The 19,769-nt window shown below is 42.6% G+C and overlaps 1 protein-coding gene across 6 annotated transcripts in view; it reads left to right on the plus strand.

Annotated features, from left to right (window-relative positions):
* Usp28 (ubiquitin specific peptidase 28) overlaps positions 1–19,769 on the plus strand; it is a 101,705-nt gene that overhangs the window by 44,383 nt on the left and 37,553 nt on the right. For 4 of the 6 annotated variants that reach the window (XM_045145566.1, XM_045145562.1, XM_045145564.1 and 1 more), the window contains 7 exons: positions 3,648–3,753; positions 5,489–5,648; positions 11,602–11,688; positions 13,815–13,952; positions 15,541–15,614; positions 16,549–16,628; positions 18,105–18,253. In XM_045145566.1, the coding sequence (XP_045001501.1) occupies positions 3,648–3,753; positions 5,489–5,648; positions 11,602–11,688; positions 13,815–13,952; positions 15,541–15,614; positions 16,549–16,628; positions 18,105–18,253 (794 nt within the window). The remainder of the gene's footprint in view (positions 1–3,647; positions 3,754–5,488; positions 5,649–11,601; positions 11,689–13,814; positions 13,953–15,540; positions 15,615–16,548; positions 16,629–18,104; positions 18,254–19,769) is intronic. The other 2 variants (XM_045145563.1, XM_045145565.1) reach the window with 1 other exon arrangement.

Raw genomic sequence — 19,769 nt, forward strand, 5'->3', positions numbered from 1 at the left:
TAACCTCCCAAGTACTAGGATTTTAGCATGTGCAAATGTGCACAGCTTTGTTGAATTTTTTTTTGTCTCTTTCCAGCTTGTTGCATGAAGAATTTTTTATTTTTTGCATGAAGAATTTATAATAGTTAAAAGAGGATTCCAAGTAGTTTTAACTTACTTGTGAGAAGAGTGAATGTGAGTATGCCAGGGCCTCTTGTTGCTGCAAACTCCAGACACGTGCCACTTTGTGCATCTAGCTTTATGTGAGTACAGGGGAATCAAATCCAGACTGTCAGGCTTTGCATCTTTAACCACTGAACTTTCTCTCCAGGTCTCCCCCCAACACACACATATATATTTTTAGACAGGGTGCCCCATAACCTAGGCTGGGCCTTGAATTCATGATTCTCCTGCCTCCGCCTCTTGAGTATTGAGATTACAGTGTGTGTTATTCATCATGGCTCTGCATATATATATTTCTCTTGGGTCTGAAAATATATATAGAGAGATATCTACATCTATCTCTGTACCTGTTTGTTGCCTAATTTCCATACAAGTCACCAGTGACTCATACTGGTTCCATATTCTTTCAGTTCTCTTCCTCTTCTGCAGAGTGCTCTGTTCTCTTTCCAGAAAACCTTCCTTATACTCTTCTTTGTATGTCCTGCTCCTCTCCTTGTTTGCCTTTCTGTGACAGAGGAGGGAGACAGACTCAGAGCCACTGGCTTCAGGAGTTTTAGTGACTGTTGAGAGGCTGGTTCTCTAGTCTAAAGGTAAGCCTGCCCACAGCCAAGACAGGCTCCATAATTATCAAAATCTGCCACACTCTGTGTCCCCCACCTACTTTGGTACTGGAGATTGAACCTCGATTCTCAGACATGCTAGGCAAAGTCTAACACTAAGGTACTCCCTCATCCCCACCCAACCTTTTTTAATTTTCTATTTTAAGACAGAGTCTCATAAAGTTGCACAGGTTGACCTTGAGCTCATGAGCTAGCTGAGATTGGCCTTGGATTTTTCCATACACCTGTGGTATTCTTCTGAGCAGCTGGGATTATGACCCTGTGCCACTAGGCCTGACTTGCCATATGCTACTCATGGATAGTTTTTCTCAACCTAAGAATACTCTTGGGCTGAGAAGATGGCTTCAATGGTTAAAGGCACTTGATTGCAAAGCTTGCTGGTCCTGGCTTCAATTTCCCAGTGCTCATGTTAAGTTGGATGCACAGTGTGGTGCATGTATGTAGAGTTGCAGCAGCTAGAGGCTCTGGCACACTCACTCTGTCTCTCAAGTAAATACATTTTAAAAATATGCTGGGTGTTGGGGTGGAGAGATAGCTTAGCAATTAAGCGCTTGCCTGTGAAGCCTAAGAACCCCAGTTCAGGGCTCGATTCCCCAGGACCCACGTTAGCCAGATGCACAAGGGGGCGCATGCATTGGGAGTTCCTTTGCAGTGGCTGGAGGCCCTGGTGTGCCCCTTCTCCCTCTGTCTTTCTCTCTCTGCCTCTTTCTCCCTCTGTCTGTCGCTCTGAAATAATAATTAAAAACAAATAAATAAAAATATGCTGGGTGTGCTGGCATACACCTTTAGTCCCAACACTTGGGAGGCAGAGATAAGAGGATTGCTGTAGTGTGAGGCCACCCTAGGACTACAGAGTGAATTTCAGGTCAGCCTGGGCTAGAGTGAGACCTTACCTTGAAAAAACAAAGCAAACAGGGAGATCCTGTTGCATTTAGCTTCACATTGCTGGCAGAAAGTACCTGACCAAAAACATTTTATGGGAGGAAAGAATTGATTCTGGTTTATAGTCTTGATGGGAAGCTCCATGATGGCAGGGGAAACTGTGGCATGAGCAGAGAGTGGACATCACCTCCTGGCCAACATCAGGTACACAATAGCAACAGGAGAGTATGTCAGACACTGACAAGGGGAAGCTGTCTATAACACCCATAAACCTGCTTCCAACAAGACATTGCCTCCAGGAGGCTCCAGTTCTCAAGTTGCCACCAGCAGGGGACCTAACATTCAGAACACATAGTTTATGGAGAGGCACCTGAATCAAAATACCACATATCTCTTACCTCATCCTCCTCTCTGCTGAGATTAAAGGTGTGCACCATCATGCCTGGCATGTGTGTGTGTACATATACATGTGTGTGTGTGTGTATCTGTGTGTGTAAATTTTTTTGAGATAGAGAAAGAGGGAGAGGAAGGGAGAGAAAAAGGCATGTACCACTGTTGAATGGCTTTATATGGGTACTGTGGAATAGAACCTCTGCCATTGGGCTTTGCAAGCAAATGTCTTTAACCACTGAGACATCTCTCTAGCCCTCACCTTTTTTTTTTCAAGATAGGGTCTCATATAGCCCAGGCTGGCCTTGAATTCCTAATCTTTCTACATATATATGTGTATATGTGGCATTTATGATCAAGTGTGAGTTTGTCATTTTTCCTGTTTTTGCTGTTACTATTCTGTGTGTACTGTTGTTGCAGCTTTTTAAAATATTTTTTATCAGAGAGAAAGAGAAAGAATTGGCACACCAGGGTTCCAGCTAGTGTAATCAAACTGCAGACGCATGCACTACCTTGTATGCATGTGCAACGTTGTACACTCATGTCACATTGTGTGTCTGGATTGCTTGGGACCGGGAGAGTTGAAAATGAGTCCTTAGGCTTTGCAGGCAAGCACCTTAACTACTAAGCCATCTTTCTAGTCTAGTGTTGCAGATTTTAAGAGCACTAGCCTTTTTCAGCTCTGGAATGGTGTGGTTTGGGTATTAAGTGGTAGGCATTCAGCAGGCATGGAAACTCCCCAAAGCCAGTGACTCTCAAGTTCTTCATCTGCCAATCATGTAGAATGGCACAGAGGACACTCAAATGAGTTTTATGCAGACAGGATTTATTGAAGATAATTAAAACAAAGGTCCCATGACAGGAGGACTTGAAAAGAGTTGCCAAGTAGCAGTCAGGATTATGGGGGCATTTCTTGGTTCAGGACATTTACAGGTGATGATTTTGGAAATTGGACATTGGACAAGTACAGACTGGTAAGTCCATGTAAATGCATCCAGGTGTGTCTGATAGGTGGAAAGGTAAGGTTAGATTGCTCCGCTATAAGGAGAGCCCACCAAAGTTTAAGAAAGTTGTGAATATAAGAAATGGGGAGAACAATGGACAAAAGCAGATGGTCAGTGGGTGAATTAGTGTGAGGAATCCTGTCTTTGAGGGCCTGTGACTTTGAGGTACCTGGCTTCTTACCTCTTTTCACTAGATCTTATGCAGACTTCATAAAGTGAGTTTAATAGGTCTTCTGTGCTCTAGAATCATGTGGGATCTGCTCCTTGAATGTTCTATATTTAGCCAATATATTGGGATGATAGAGACCGTGTAACCTACAAATGTGGAATACATTTTTTACTTTCTGGAATATTGATGTGTTGCATTTCAGGAGCTTACTTCTGGACATGGTGAAGTGAGGATACAGTTTTGGTGTAAGTTATTCATTTGACATAGTGACAGGCTAACAGAATTCATATTACACAGATGAGCCATTGTAGTGAAAACTGGAGGATATCTTATTCAGGGAATGCTTCTACCATTTTTCTTACTCTCCAGTGAGGACAGTTTTCTGAATGAAGATTAATTAAATTTTTATTTCTCTTGCAGAAGTGATAGACCTTACTCATGACAGCAAAGATGATCTTCAGGCTGCCATTGCTTTGAGTCTACTGGAGTCTCCCAAAATTCAAGCTGATGCAGGAGATCTCAGCAGGTTACTGTTTTAGTTTAAGATCTTTGTTCCCCACTTCATGTGTGTAGGTCAAAGGCAAGAGCTCTGGGAAAGCCATTCAGGGATAATTCTGTGAAGCTCCTTTAATGGTACCAGAATAAAATTTAAGGAGAAGCTCCTTAGCTTACTTTACTCTCTGGTTCACATTTTTCTTTTCTTTTTTGAGACCAGGTTTCATAGCTCAGGTTAGCCCAAACTCATGATCATCTTTCCTCAGCCCAGGTGCTGAGAGTCCAAGTGTGTGCCAACATACCAGCTTTGGTTCACTTTTGAAGAAGCCAAATATAGCCGGGCACGGTGGCACACACCTTTAATCCCAACACTTGGGAGGCAGAAGTAGGATTTCTGTGAGTTTGAGGCCACCCTGAGACTACCTAGTGAATTCCAGGTCAGCCTGGGCTTACTTATTTATTTGTAACTAGAGACGGAGAGAATGGGCACACCAGGGCCTCTTGCCACTTCAAATGAACTCCAGATACATGTGCCACTTTGTGTATCTGGCTGTATGTGGGTCCTGGGGAATCAAACCCAGGCTGGCAGGCTTTGCAAGCAAGTGACTTATTTCCCCAGTCCGTGTTGGTTGGTTTTTTTTTATGGTTTTTTGGTTTTTTTTAGTGAGAGCAACAGGAAGAGAAAGAGGCAGGTAGAGAGAGAGAGAGAGAGAGAGAGAGAGAGAGAGAGAGAATGGGCATGCCAGGGCTTGCAGCCATGGCAAATGAACTCCAGATGCAAGCGCCCCCTTGTGCATCTGGCTAACGTGGGTCCTGGGGAACTGAGCCTTGATTAGGCTTCACAGGCAAGTGCTTAAACACTAAGCCATCTCTTCAGCCCTTCGTGTTGGTTGTTTTTAACTGAAAGTTATCATTCACCTACATTGTATCTGATGACTAGGGGCTGTAAGTTTGAATTGGTGTTAAAACGGTGATTATCTGCTGTTGGTAGACATCCATTTTCAGTTTCTGGACATGTTTGTTTATATTTTTCAGTTATTTTTGTTTTGTTTTTTTCAGGGAAACATAGGGCAAGGTGTTATGTGCTGGGCAATGAGGAGTTTCCTACTTTTAAAACAGTTTCTCTCCTGCCTGTTTCAATAGCAAGCTCTTACACAGCACACTGGATGAAAATGAAACTTCAAAAAGTAATTTTATTTGTGTATGTATGTGGTTTGTGTACCACAATGAGTAGGTGGAGGTCAGAGGACAACCTCAGGGTGTTAGTCCCTGCATTGGAACATATGTGAGGCAGGGTTTCTCTTGTTTTGTTTTTTTTTCTGTCAGTGGCCGACTAGCTGGCTTGTGGGCTGCAGATTCTTCTAGCTATGCCTCCCACTGTCATAGGCTTCTTAGGATCAAAGTGACCTGAGCCACTTTGCCTCTGGCTTTCTGTGGATGCTAAGGAATTGAACCTAGGCCAGCTGACATTGCAAGCAATTGCCTTCACCTGCTGAGCCATTTTCCCAGCTCCCAACAAATGAAAACTCTTAATGGTGTAGTCTTAAATAAGCTTGAGACTTGACTCATTTTCATCATGGACCTTAATAATAATAGTCTCTATTATGGAAGGATTGGGTTTTGTGTTCAAACATTGCTCTTCACTTATGTACAGTCTTACAGCTATTAATGTGGCCATGAATAAATTTTTGTAGCAGTTTGATTGTGCAAAGTTACCAGTTTTAATAATTTTCTTTTTTTCTGTGTGCTATGTTGGCATGACATAGGATGCACGAGGCAACTTCTGCAGAAATTAAACGCTCAAAGAGAAAACGTTGTGAAGTCTGGGGAGAAAATCCCAATCCTAATGACTGGAGGAGAGTGGATGGTTGGCCAGTAGGACTGAAAAATGTTGGAAACACATGTTGGTTCAGTGCTGTTATTCAGGTATGATATTTTAGAGAGAAGATATGTCTTCTGAAAATGATTTAATTTTTTTTTTATTTGAGAGAAAGAGGCAGATAGAAAAGAATGGGCATGGAGGGTCTCTAGCCATTGCAAACAAACTCCAGACACATGTGCTACCTTGTGCATCTAGCTTATGTGGATACTAGGGAATTGAACCTGGATCCTTGGGCTTCACAGGCAAGTGCCTTAACTGCTAAGCCATCTCTCCAGCCCCTGAAAATGATTTTGTAATTGAAAAAAGCTTTTTTATTTGTATGTGTCTGTCTTGTCATTATAAACACATCATGCTTGTACCACTTTTTGCATTTGGCTTTTTGTGGGTGCTGGGGAATTGAACCTGGGCTGGTAGGCTTTGCAAGCAAATGCCTTTAACCACTGGACCATCTCCCCACCCCCAAACTGAAATAGAAGAGGTAAACTTCAGAAGAAAAGTTAAAACAGCTGGGTGAAGGAGTACACTCCTATAATTCCAGCACTAGGATGTTAGAAACAGAGTGGTCTGTGGTTCAAGGCCAGCAATGGCTATATAGTGAGTTCTGAACAATCCTGGGCTGCATAAGCTTCTGTCTCAAAACAAAATGAAACAAAAAAACCCAACAAGGTGAGGCTAGAGAGGCAGGTATATAAGATTGAGTAGTTATTGCTATACTACTGTGTCATAGTTACTTTTTTTGTTTTAGATTTATACTGTCTTGATGTCTAAATCGTATACTACTAAAGATGAGCTATGCATTTGTGAATATATTGCTTAGGATAAGCAGTTAGTGAATGTTGTTAAGATGGCTTGGAATGAACACTATAAAAGGTGGCCTGGAGTAGAAGCATGCAGATATCTTGGGGGAAAGAAATAAAATACTTTAAAAATATATATATATTTATTTGGTTATTTGAAGTAGGGTTTCACTCTAGCCCATGCTGACCTGGAACTCACTCTGTATGTAGTCCTAGACTGGCCTTAAACTTATGAGACTCCTCCTACCTCTGTCTCCTAAGTGCTTGGATTAAAGGCATACACCCACCATGGCTGGCTAAATTTTTTGTTGTTGTTGTTTATTTTTATTTATTTATTTGAGAGTGACAGGGAGTGAAAGAGGCAGGGAGAGAGAGAGAGAGAATGGGCACATAGGGCCTGTAGCCACTGCAAATGAACTCCAGATGCATGTGCCACCTTGTGCATCCTGGCTTACGTGGGTACTAGGGAATCGAGCCTCGAACCAGGGCACTTACGCTTCACATGCAAATGCTTAACCCCTAAGCCATCTCTCCAGCCTTTTTTTTTTTTTTTTATGATGGGATGGGGCACATAGAAAGAGTGAGCATGCCAGAGCCTCCTGCCACTGCAAATGAGCTCCAGACACATGTGCCACTTTGTGGATATGGCTTTACATCAGTACTGGGAAATAGAATCCAGGATATCAGGCTTTCAAGTAAGTGCCTTAACTTCTAAGCCATCTCTCCAGCTTCTCTTTAAAAAATAAAATAAAATATATACATGTATATATAAAATTTGCAAGCAGAGAGAGAGAAGAGAGACAGCAAGAATGGCCTGTAGCACTACAAACGAACTCCAGAGGTATATACAACTTTGTGCATCTGTTTTTACGTCTGTACTGGGGAATCAAACCCAGTTTTTAGGTTTTGCAGGCAAGTACCTTAACTGCTGAGCCATCTCTCCAGCCCTCTTTTTTTTTTAAAGGTGGTTTCAACTATGTAGCCCCAGGGTGGCCTCAAAGGTGTGATCTGCCTCTCTTCACCTCCCAGGTGCTGGGATTTCAGACATGAGCCACCTTGCTTTGCTGTTTAAATTTTCTGCCCCTCCCACCATGCTAAAGATTGAACCCAGGGTGTTTTGTATGATAGGTCACCACTTTACCGTGCTCAATCCCATCCCTGTGAAAACATTTTTGAGGTATTGAGACAATCAAAACTATAACACTTGGTGAATATTTCCAGGAGTGGACTGCAAACGACTAGAAGGTTTCAAAGCTCAGTAGCCAGGTTGATTATAGTAATGTTTGATATTAGAGGAGGATAATTGGGTATGTGTTTGGAGGTTTCATTGTACTTGTAGACACTTGAGATACCTGTGTAATGCTTCCACAGGTACCATATAGGCAGTTAAAACTATACACATTTGTAATTCAGAAAAGAAATGTGAGCTTGGTGTGGTGGCACACACCTTTAATCCCAGCACTCAGGAGGCAGAGGTAGGAGAAGGATCCAGCCTGGGACGATAGAAAGAGTTGAAGGTCAGTCTGGCTAGAGACCCTATCTCAAAACACCAAAAAAAAAGAAGGAAAGAAATGAAATGACATAAAATATGGCATGATGAAATGACATGAGCAATGACATGATGAAATGATATGATATAGTATGACATGATGACATGAAGGTTGCAGATAGCATCTTGGAGTCATTACCACATTGGGTGGTAATAAAACAAGCAGGTGTATAGACTTCCCTAGAAAGAAATAGCTTTCTCTGGAAATGTCTTTTAAAATTTTTTTATTATTATTTGAGAGTCGGGGGAATGATATATATAATGATAATACCAGGGCCTCTAGCTGTTGCAGATTGACTCTGAATGCATGTACCACTTTGGGCATCTGGTTTATGTGGGTCCTGGAGAATTGAACCTGGGTCCTTTGGCTTTGTAGGCAAGTGCCTTAACTGCAAAGCCATCTCTCCAGCCCTGGAAATGCCTTGGGTTTTTAATTCATGTATTTGTTAAGGGGTGGGCAGATAAAGAAAATGGGTGCACCAGGGCCTTCATCCACTGTAAATGAACTCCAGATGCATGTGCCACCTTGTGCATCTGGCTTACATGGGTCCTGGAGAATTGAACCTCAGTTCTTTTTTTCAGGCAAATCTTTTTTGGGGGTGGAGCAATAGCTCAGTGGCTAAGGCACTACTTGCAAAAGTACCCATGTAAAACCGGATGCACAAAGTGGCACATGTGTCTAGAGTTTGTTTGCAATAGCAGGAGGCTCTGGCATGCCCATTCTCAATCCCTCTCTCCTTCTTTTTCTCAAATAGATATATATTTAAATTATTTATTTGAGAGAGAGAGAAAGAATGAATATGGGTGTTCTAGGGTCTCCAGCCACTGCAGATGAACTCCAGAAGCATGTTTCACTTTGTGAGTGGCTTATATAGGTCCTGGGAAGTTGGACCTGGGTTCTTAGGCTTCACAGATGAGCACCTTAACTGCTAAGCCATTTCTACAGCCCCCAATTTTTTTTTAAATGAATATCTTTTTTATTTTACTATTTTTTTTACTTTATTTATTTTTTTGAGACAGAAAGAGGCAGAGAGAGAGAGAATGGGTGTGCCAGGACCTCCAGCTACTGCAAACAAACTCCAGAAGCATGAGCCACCTTGTGCATCTGGCTTACATGGATATGGGGGAATGGAACCTGTGCCCTTAGGTTTCACTGGCAAGTGCCTTAACTGCTAAGACATTTCTCCTGGCCCCCCCCCCTTTTAAAATTGTATTTATCAGTCTGTAGAGATGGCTTAGTGGTTAAGACATTTGGCAGTGAAGCCAAAGGACCCAGGTTCTGTTCCCCAGGACCTACCTAAGCCAGATGCACAAGGTTGTTGTATGCATCTGGATTTCATTTACAAGGACTGAAGGCCCTGGCACTCCCATTTTCTCTCTCCCCCCTCCCTTCCCCCCCCCCCCGAATAAAATAAATAAATTTTTAAAATTATAAAAATAGCCAGGTGTGGGCTGGAGAGATGGCTTAGCGGTTAAGCGATTGCCTGTGAAGCCGAAGGATCCCGGTTCGAGGCTCAATTCTCCAGGACCCACGTTAGCCAGATGCACAAGGGGGCGCACGCGTCTGGAGTTCGTTTGCAGTGGCTGGAGGCCCTGGCGCGCCCATTCTCTCTCTCTCTCTTTACCTATCTGCCTCTTTCTCTCTGTGTCACTCTCAAATAAATAAAAATAAACAAAAAAAATAGCCAGGTGTGGTAGTGCAGGCCTTTAATCCCAGCACTCAGGAGGCAGAGGTAGGAGGATTGCTGTGAGTTCAAGGCCTGAGAATACATAGTGAATTCCAGGTCATCCTGAACTAGAGTGAGATCCTACTTTGAAAAACAAAAATCATAAAAATAATAAAAACTTATTTATTTGTGAGTGAGAGTGTGTGTGTGCACATGCACACCAGGGCCTCCTGCTGCTGCAAACAAATTCCAGATGCATTGCCACTTTGTGTGTCTGGCTTTCTGTAGGTACTGGGGACTCTAACCCAGTCTGCAAGCCAGCGCCTTGAACCACTGAGTCATCTCTCTAGTCCTAAAACTATCTCTTGGGCACCATAAATTTAACATGATTACAGTGCCCTATCTGACCTCTGCCTGCAGGCTTCTCTGTCATGGTTTATGGCACCCAGTCAGCTGCTCAAGTCAAAACACTTATAGTACATTCATCAAAACACAGTGTATTAATCTTATTATGTGCCTGGCCCGGATTAGGATCTAAGAAACAGTGAATAAATAAACCCCCACTTTGCTGGGTTTACTTTGAAAACAGTGAGGTAGTCTGTCAGCATTACCAGATGGTAATGAGAAATAGAAAGACCACATGAAGCAGCTTGAGCACGCTGGAGACTTCACATAGAGTGGAAGGGCTGCTGCTTGCATGGGTTGTTCAGGTGTGGCTTGTCTGATAACATGGATGTTTGTGCAGAAGACTGAAGATGGCTAGGGCATGGGTCATGTAACTGTGTAAAGAACATTGCCATCCAGGTGTGGTGGTACACACCTTTAATCCCAGCACTTAGGGATAGAGGTAGAAGGATCACTGTGAGGCCAGCCTGGAACTACAAAGTGAGTTCCAGGTCAGTCTGAGCTAGACTGAGAGCCTACCTTGAAACAAACAAAAAGGAGCATTGAAGATAGATGGACCACAAATAAAATGACCCAGGTTCAAGACTTGTTTAAAGTGAAAAATTGCTTAGACAACTAGAATTGGATGATCAAGTATGTCAAGCAGGCTGGAGAAATAACTTAGGTTGGTAGAGTGCTTGCCTAGCATTTATGAAGCCCTGGGTTTGTTCTCTAGCACTGCATAAAAACTGGTTTTGATAGTGCATGTCTGTAAACCCAGCATTCAGAAGGAGGGGGAAAGGACCAGTAGTAATCCTTGGCTACATAGTGAGTTTGAGGCCAGGCTGGACCAGAAACCAGGCCTCAAGCACAGCAAGGTGTAGTGGCTTATGCCTATAATCCTCACACGTGATAGAGTGAAATCTGAGGAAAGAGAATTCCCAAAATTGAAGCCAACCTGGGCTACTGGAGCAATGCCCTATCTCAAAGAAAATCAAACTACAAGCCAAAACACCTGTAATCCTGGTAGCCAGGAGACTAGGGCAGGAAACTCCTGTTCACAGTAGCCTCAGTTATATAACCAGCTTGAGGCAGGCTTGGACTGTGTAGAAGATCTTGTCTTGTAAACAAAGAAACCAAAAATCAAAAAGTAAATTGATGGGGCTGGGAGATGGCTCATTGGTAAAGGTCCTTGCTTGAAAAGTCTGCCCACCTGGGTTCTATTCCCAGCATCCATGTAAAGCCAGACGCACTGTTTTGCATACATCTGTGATCCCAGTGTGCCTACAGCAGTGTGAAGTAGAGTCAGTGGGTCAGCTAGTGTCTGCCCTTTGCAGTTTGGCAGTTTCCTTTGGAATAGCAAGAGAGCCTGTCAAAGAAGTTGGGGCACAGGCTCTTTAAAATCACCCTCTGACCTCCACAGGCATGCTAGGGCAAGTGCACATGATAGATGGTTGATAGACAAATAGACAGACTGACCAGCCTGAATAGCAGGTATATGGCAGTTCATTAAAAATATATAATAAAATGAAATGAAAAGCATTTTTTTTCTTTTGCTGTTTATTGAAAGAAGGCTATGAATTTATTTCTGTGTTTTTAGTCTCTCTTTCAGTTGCCTGAGTTTAGAAGACTTGTTCTTAGCTATAGTCTGCCACAGAATATACTTGAAAATTGCCGGAGTCACACAGTAAGTTGGCATTGAGAAATTCTTTACTGTTTGCTTTCATCTCAAAAGGTTCCAACATCTATCTGAAGATGACAGCCATGATACTCTAGCTTGTGCTCAAACCTGCTTGCGTTTCTTTTTGTGTGTGTTTGTATGTATGTGAGCATGCATACCACAGTGTGCTTATGGTGGTCAGGACACGTGTTGGTCTTTGCCTTCTACCTTGTTTGAGACGGGGTCTCTTGTTTGCCAAGCTAGCTGGTCTGTGTGCTTATGGAATTCTGCCCTTGCATTCCATCTTGCCATAGCTGTGCTGAGGTTACAGATAGTTACATCACTGCATCTGACTTTATGTGGTTCTGAGATCTGAACTCAGGTCCTTGTGGCAAGTGCTTTTTATCGCTGAACCATCTCCCTAGCCTTTGTTTGCATTTCTTTTATTTACTTATTTATTTATTTGAAAGAGAGAGAGAAAAAAAATGGGTATACCAGGGCTTCCAGTCACTGCAAACGAACTCCATACACATGTGCCACATTGTGTAGCTGGCTTACGTGGGTACTGGGGAATCAAACCTGGGTCCTTACACTTTGTAGTCAACTGCCTTAACCACTAAGCCACCTCTCCAGCCCTTTTGTTTTCATTTCTAAATCACTCTTCATCCTTTTTAGTGACAAGAAGTAAGGATTTGAAAGACGTAATATTTAGAGAAAAAAAATTTGAAGTAGTACTGTGCTGATCTTGGCAATGTTACCCCTTGTGAGGACGTTAATGGCTCTGTTTGCTGTGGGTGCTCTCTGCCCTGCCATTGGCCACTCAGGTGGAGGGATGCCAGAGACAGAGGTCTGGGCCATCCTAGAAGAAATTTTTCTTACTTCTCTCTGTTATCCAGTCACCCTTCCTCATGTCATCTTGCTATAGTACCTTGTCCTGATGGGAGAGAGACTTGGAACAGATGCTGAGAGCAGACTGATCTGTCTTTCCCACAGCAGCCAACTTGGCTTTACATAGTTACTCTTTGGTTTGACTCATTGGCAGGTATGCCCAAACTTTTGATATTGCAATATGATATTGTTACCTATAGAGTTCACTCTTTGGTATCACAGTGTTTAATTACATTTAAAAATTGGAAAATGCAGCTGGGTGTGGTGGTACACACCTTTAATCCCAGCACTCGGGCAGCAGAGTAGAAGGATCGTCACCAGTTCAAGGCCACCCTGAGACTACATGGTGAATTCCAGATCAGCTTGGGGGAGAGTGAGATCCTACCTCACAAAGAAAAAAAAAAATTCTCATAATGTTTGTGTGTGTGTGTGTGTGTGCGCGCGCGTGTGTGCATACACAGTTGCCTGAGCATGTTAGAGGACAGAGGGAGGACATTGAGTGTCTTCCTTTATCTCAGGATGGCCTCCAGCTCGTGGCGATCCTCCCACCTGTGCCTCCTGAGTGCGGTGCGCACTACCACACCCGGCTCATTGCCTTATTTGCCTTCTTTTCTTTCTTTTTTTTTTTTCAAGGTAGGGTCTCACTCTAGCGCAGGCTGACTTGGAACGCACTATGTAGTCTCAGGGTGCCCTCAAACTCATGGCAGTCCCCCTACCTCTGCCTTCCGAGTGCTAGGACTAAAGGTGTGCACCACCACAGCTGGCTATCATTGCCTTATTTTCTTGAGACAGAGTTTCTTACTGAATTTAGCACTTGCTGTTTTTCAGATAGAGTAGTTGACCAGCCCCCCCCCCCCCCCCATCCTTCTTTCTCCATTCCCTTCAGCCCTGAGGTCACAAGCATGTGTGGACCTGCCTAGCCTTTTACTTGGGTGCTGGGTATGAAGCTCAGGTTGTTATGCTTGCTCAGTAAATGCTCTTACCCACTGAGCTATCTCTTCAACCCCATCACCATGTTTTAAGTAAGTTTATGATTTTGTGTTGGGCCACATTTATAGCCTTCCTCAGCCTCATGTGGATACAGGTTTTGGTAGAGTGGGGACCATCTAGGCAGTCCTTATCATTGTCCCTGTGGAGTAGTCTGAGACCTAACTGACCTGAAACTTGGTCAGTGTTAATTAGAGAGTGATTATTGACAGCTTTTCTCTTTATTCTAATTTTCCAAAAAGATGATGTAAGTTTCTGCATGACTATCTTTTCTGTAGGAAAAGAGAAATATTGTGTTTATGCAAGAGCTTCAGTATTTGTTTGCTCTAATGATGGGAACAAATCGGAAATTTGTAGACCCTTCTGCAGCCCTGGATCTGTTAAAGGGAGCGTTCCGGTCATCAGAGGAGCAGCAGGTACTCAGAATTCTTATTCTCTTGTCTTGTTTTTCACTCTTGAGTCTGAAGCCACCCTTTGTTAATGTCACAGTGATAGTGCTCATTTCAGGTGTGTATCAAGCAGGGTCACTGCCTTTATTTTACTTTCAGAACAGGTGACAAGAGGTCCAGCACGTGTGCATGAGCAAGAGTTCCATGGTTCTGGCAGTTCTTAAAAGAAGAAGAAATAGTACTTGGAAGAAAAGTAGACTACCTGGGTGTGGTGACCCATACCTTAATACCAGAACTCAGGAGGCAGGTGGAGGAGGATTGCTGCAAGTAGATGGGGTACAGAGGCTGTCCAAGCAGAAAAGAGTTTGAACAATACCTTTGTAAGTCATAGCAAAGGGTCACTGAGAACAGGAAAGGGTCTCAGAAAGAAATCTTAGGTGCTCTTTTTGTGTCTGAGGCAGGGTCTCATGCTAGCCCAGGCTGACCTGGAACTCAACTTGCCTTGAATTCAGCAATCCTCCTACCTCAGCCCCCAAGTATAGGGATTATAGGTGTGAGCCACCTTGCCTGGCTTTAGTTTAGTTTAGTTTGGTTTGGTTTGGTTTGGTTTGGTTTGGTTTGGTTTGGTTTTAGGTTTGGGTTTGGGTTTGGGTTTGGGTTTGGGTTTGGGTTAGGGTTAGGGTTAGGGTTAGGGTTAGGGTTAGGGTTAGGGTTAGGGTTAGGTTTGTTTTAGTTTGAGACAGGGTCTCACTATGTCACAGGTTGGCCTTCAACTCATGATCCTCCTGTCTCAGTCCCCTGTGTCTGGGAATACAGGATTGTCACCACTCCAGAGCAGACATCCCATTTCTAAAACCACCAAAACAGGCTTGGTGGCTCATGCCTGTAATCCCAGCCCTTGGGAAATGTTAGGAGGATTAGGAATTATCCTCTGCTACATATTGAGTTACAGGGCAAAGAGAGGGGGTATAGCTCAGGGGTAGAACATTTGACTGCGACTGAGTTACAGGGCAGCCTGGGCTACATGATTCCCTGTATCAAAAACCAAAGCACAAATCTAAGCAGTTTTTCTGAGCATTTTTTTTCTCATTTAGACCTTAAATTGGGCTTGCCTTTCTACCTGCTACTAACAGTAGAATCCACCTGTTACAGAATCCACTTCTTCCTCACATGGGGTGGTTAGGATTCCAGCTAATGTTTGTACAGCTAGCCAGTATTCTCCACATTCTGTAAGTCACCTTTCTCACTCAGGTCTCAGTGTTCTAGAAGGGTATAGTCTGTTCTTTGAGTCTTTTTCAAAAGGCTTATCTGGAAGATTTGTCTGTTGTTTTGTTTTTTTTATTATTTTTGTTTTTCTGTCACACATGGATATGGCTGGTGTAGCTGAGTTACAGCTCCCACCCTTGGCGTATCTTAGGTCACCTAACACGCCTTCTATTTTGTCTGTAGTTGCTAGATCCCACTGTTTCTAAATATTAATTAAGTTTGCTCCTTAAATACTTGGTTTAATAGGAATAGAGTCATAATTCATCTCTGAAGTTAAGGGCAAGTTTTCATTTCCCTGAGCACAATACAGTAATGCAGCTGACTTACTGCGCTCTATGCTCTCTTCCAGCAAGATGTGAGTGAGTTCACGCATAAGCTCCTGGATTGGCTGGAGGATGCATTCCAGCTGGCTGTTAATGTTAAGTGAGTGTTGACAGTTTGTTCATCCATCCTTCCTACTTACAGCGCTCACTGAAAATAATGGGAGAAATTGCATGTATTTATCAAACCTCATAGTGGCTACTGGGCTATTCCTGACTGTGTAGGCCCATTATTTTGGCTTTCTTCTCTGGGTATAGAGACTGTTCCTTTAGCCTGCCACGTTTTTACTAAAGGAGTACTAACCCAGCTTGTGTTGTAAGGCTTGTTTAAAGGAACATAAATCAGTTTTAGATGGTAATGTGGTATAGATGTAGAATAAATTTAATGTAGATCACTGTGGAGTCTGCATAGTATGTGCAGAGGAGAGGATAGGTATTCACCACTTCAGTTACTAATACAGGTAAAAATCAGAACCAGAAGTATCTAGCTCATGCCTGATAAAGATGCTAAGAACCTGCTTTTCTAACTAAGTATAGCTTGCCCAAATTGAAGAATTAAATATCATAAAATGACTTTGCAAATAACAGCATGAACGTTTACTTAAGAGCAAAGCAACAGTAAAGGTTTGAATGTACTGCCAAAGGGGCAGCCGGCACTCAAGCGGAGAGTACTAAAGGGCTTCGTTCTGCTTCTGCTGTGTCACTGAGAAAACTTGAATTACTTGTAAAAGCCTCAGAGTTCAGTTACCTTGTGTGCTTCCATCATAAGAAGTAGCAGTATGGTTTGCATGCATATACATACCTGTATTTATTGGCATATGTAAGTCTCCTTAAGGCCAGGGAACATGCTTTACTTACTGCCTTTGCATCTTCAGCACAGTGCTAGGCACATACTTGTTTAACCACTGTTTAAGTGAAGTAATTCATTTCCTATTTGGTTGATGAAAATAGACTTTTTTGTTTAGAGTGCCACGTGGTTTTTGTGTAGCACATGTTTGATCCAAATGATACAGAATTGTCTCCTTTTTTTTAAATAGCAGCAGTCCCAGGAACAAATCTGAAAATCCCATGGTGCAGCTATTCTATGGTACTTTCCTGACTGAAGGGGTTCATGAAGGTAATTCCTTGTCCTGATTGCTACCTGTGCCCTGCTCTGTGTTCTTTCAGAGAGTAGACTTCAGTCCAATACACCAGATCTGAGGACTGGTTCTGCCTCTTATCTGTGTGACTGAACAAATGATGAGCACCAGAGTCTTTAGTCTCTTCATCTGTGTAGTGGGTGCAATCTTCATCTTAAGAGTTGTCATATTGGGGCTGGAGAGATGGCTCAGCGGTTACGCTGCCAACGAACCCAGGTTCTATTCCCCAGGACCCATGTAATCCAGATGCACAAGGTGGTGCATGCAGACCCTGATACGCCCATTCTGGAGACCCTGATACGCCCATTCTCTCTATCTCTCTAATAAAGAAATTTTAAAAAGTTGTCATATTAAGTTGGGTATCATTTTCACTGCCACAGCTAGTGTTCATATCGGATATTACAGTGATCTTATTGCCTTTCCTGATGCAACACTGCTCGCAAAAGAATTTATTGAATCAAACTGCTGAAAGTACTTGTTTATTCTAGAGGTTTGTTAATCTGTATATTGGACAGATAATTTTTATCTTTAACTGTGGAGAAGTTCAAACATACAAATAGAGCAGTATAAAAACACCCATGAAACCAGTACCTATCAGCTCCTGGCCAGCTATCCCCTGCCAAACCCCTGTTTAACCCTATATTATTATTTGCCCACTGTTAATATTATATATTTGGAGCGGTGTTGTTGTTTTGGTTTTTCGAAGTAGGTTCTCACTCTAACCCAGGCTGACCTGGAATTCACTATGTAGTCTCAGGGTGGCCTCGAACTTATGGCGATCCTCCTATCTCTGCCTCCCAAGTGCTGGGATTAAAGGCATGCACCACCATGCCTGGCAATAGTTTGTTTTTTTAATCAATATCCAAGTACAACTTTATTTTTTCTGTGCTGGGAATGCAACCCAGAGATTTGTGAATATTGAATAAGCAGTCTACCACTGAGCTATATCCCCATCTCCCAGGTGTGATTTACCTATAAAATGTCTTTTTAGTACTGTAGATGCTACCTCCATACTTTCATATTTACTTGTTTGAGGCAAAAGACTTGTTTCCTAGCCCAGGCTGGCAACACAGGTTTTGAAGAAATTGGTTTGTCATATCCCCTAATGTCTGAAATTTTGCTGTTTGCATTCACAGGATATGTACTTTAGTCCTCTCTGCCCCTCTTTTTGTAAATTGGATGGTTGAATATAAAGGCTTCTCTTGGCAAGGTTTGTTCATGGGTGGCAGGAAGATTTGTGCCTGGGAGACATATGCGTGGCCACTTACATTTTTGCCACGTCAGCAGTTGCTATGGCTTATGCCTGGGTCCACTGGTGAGCTAGAGATGACCAAAGAGACTTATGTGTATTCTTAACGAGTTCTCAGGAAGTTTCAGAATTTTAGAAAGTATTATCTTTGGAGATATCAATCGCTGTAGTGATGCTTTAAAAATCAGTGTCTCTCTTTGCTTAGGAAAGCCCTTTTGTAACAACGAGACCTTCGGCCAATATCCCCTCCAGGTAAATGGTTATCGCAACTTAGACGAATGTTTGGAAGGGGCCATGGTGGAGGGTGACATTGAGCTGCTTCCTTCTGGTCATTCAGTGAAGTATGGACAAGAGGTAAGGGATATTTTTTACTTGCTGTGCCAGTGACAAAGCCAATTAAGTAGCACTGAACTTTAGGCAGGCGACTTCCCATCATACTGAAGTAACTTGACACTGAATAGAATAGAATGTGTCCCACATCTCTATCAGCTATTGCAGCCAGTGAGTCTTAGAGCTTTGATAAGTTCTTTACTAAACTGTGACTTTGAGTTATTCATGTAAAGGTTTATACTGCTTCTGATGTTTTCAGTATGATCAAGTTTCTTTTTTTCTGTTGAAGCCTACCTGTACCTGATTAGGGAGAACCACTGCCTCCATATTTTCGGAGGGTAAAAGTACAGTGATTAACTCCTATGGTATGCCATTCAGAATATTTTCCCTATTAAAGTATTTATTGATTGTTCTCAATGATACATTCTGCCTTTGATTTTACAGTTTTAAAATTTTAGTTTTCATTGGTATGGGTTTATTTTTCTTTAATGGGTTGGAAAGAAGGGAGGTGGAACATAAAGGGAAGAGCAAGGGTAATTAGTATCTTGACATTCCAGCTGGGTAGAGTTAGTGAGTAGCATATGTAATGTTAACACTGCACTGTTTGGATCATTTTGTCATCATACATTCTGAGGCATATTTGTGGATTATATAAATCTCACTCAATAATTACTATAAGGAAGCTGGGCATGGTGCCGCATGCCTGTAATCCTGGCACTTGGAAGGCAGAGGTAGGAGGGTGTTGGGAGCTATGAACCAAACCTCAGCCGTGTTGACAGAAATCGCCATATAGCAAGTTAAGCTTCTATTTCCTCATCTAATGATCTATTACCAGAAATGAAGAAGCCGTTACGCCTGGGTGATAGCCTCTCCTGGTGCTGCTGATAATTGATGAAGAAACAAATAAATTGCATTTAGCCAGTAACCCTGTGATCTCTGGCCTGATTATGACTCCTTCCCCCTACAACCCTATAAAAACCTATGTGTAAAAATAAACTTCGAGACCTTGACAAATACCTAGCTTGGTCTCCTTACTGTGTCCGTTTGCCTCCCCCCATTCAGGTTAGCTTCTCTTCGAGTCCTTGTTCGACTCCCCACTGGCCGGGGCAGGAGGGTCTCTGTGAGTTTGAGACCACCCTGAGACTACATAGTGAATTCCAGGTTAGCCTGGGCTAGAGTGAGACCCTACCTCAAAAAAACAAAAAAAAAAAAAAGAATTACTGTAACGGAAATTGAATTGAATTGATTAAAAAAAAAAGAAAAAGGAAACCTAATATGAGGCTTTGGAAGTCCATTACCTTTAGAACGTGTTGGCATACAGAGAGAGCTTTCCTGTCAGCTTCTCACAGAAAGATCCAATCCTTAATGGGAGACATATTGTCTGTACAACCTGATGCTTTTTTGTTGGAGAGAGAATGAATGGATGCTCCTTAGTCAGACCTCAGTATTCAAGGATAAGAACTCTGCAAAAACATACTAACACAATCTCTGTCTGACTTTCTGAGATTGAGGGATAGATAGATGATGGATGGATGGATGG

Source organism: Jaculus jaculus, chromosome 3 (genome assembly GCF_020740685.1).
Source record: "Jaculus jaculus isolate mJacJac1 chromosome 3, mJacJac1.mat.Y.cur, whole genome shotgun sequence".
Taxonomy (NCBI): domain Eukaryota; kingdom Metazoa; phylum Chordata; class Mammalia; order Rodentia; family Dipodidae; genus Jaculus; species Jaculus jaculus.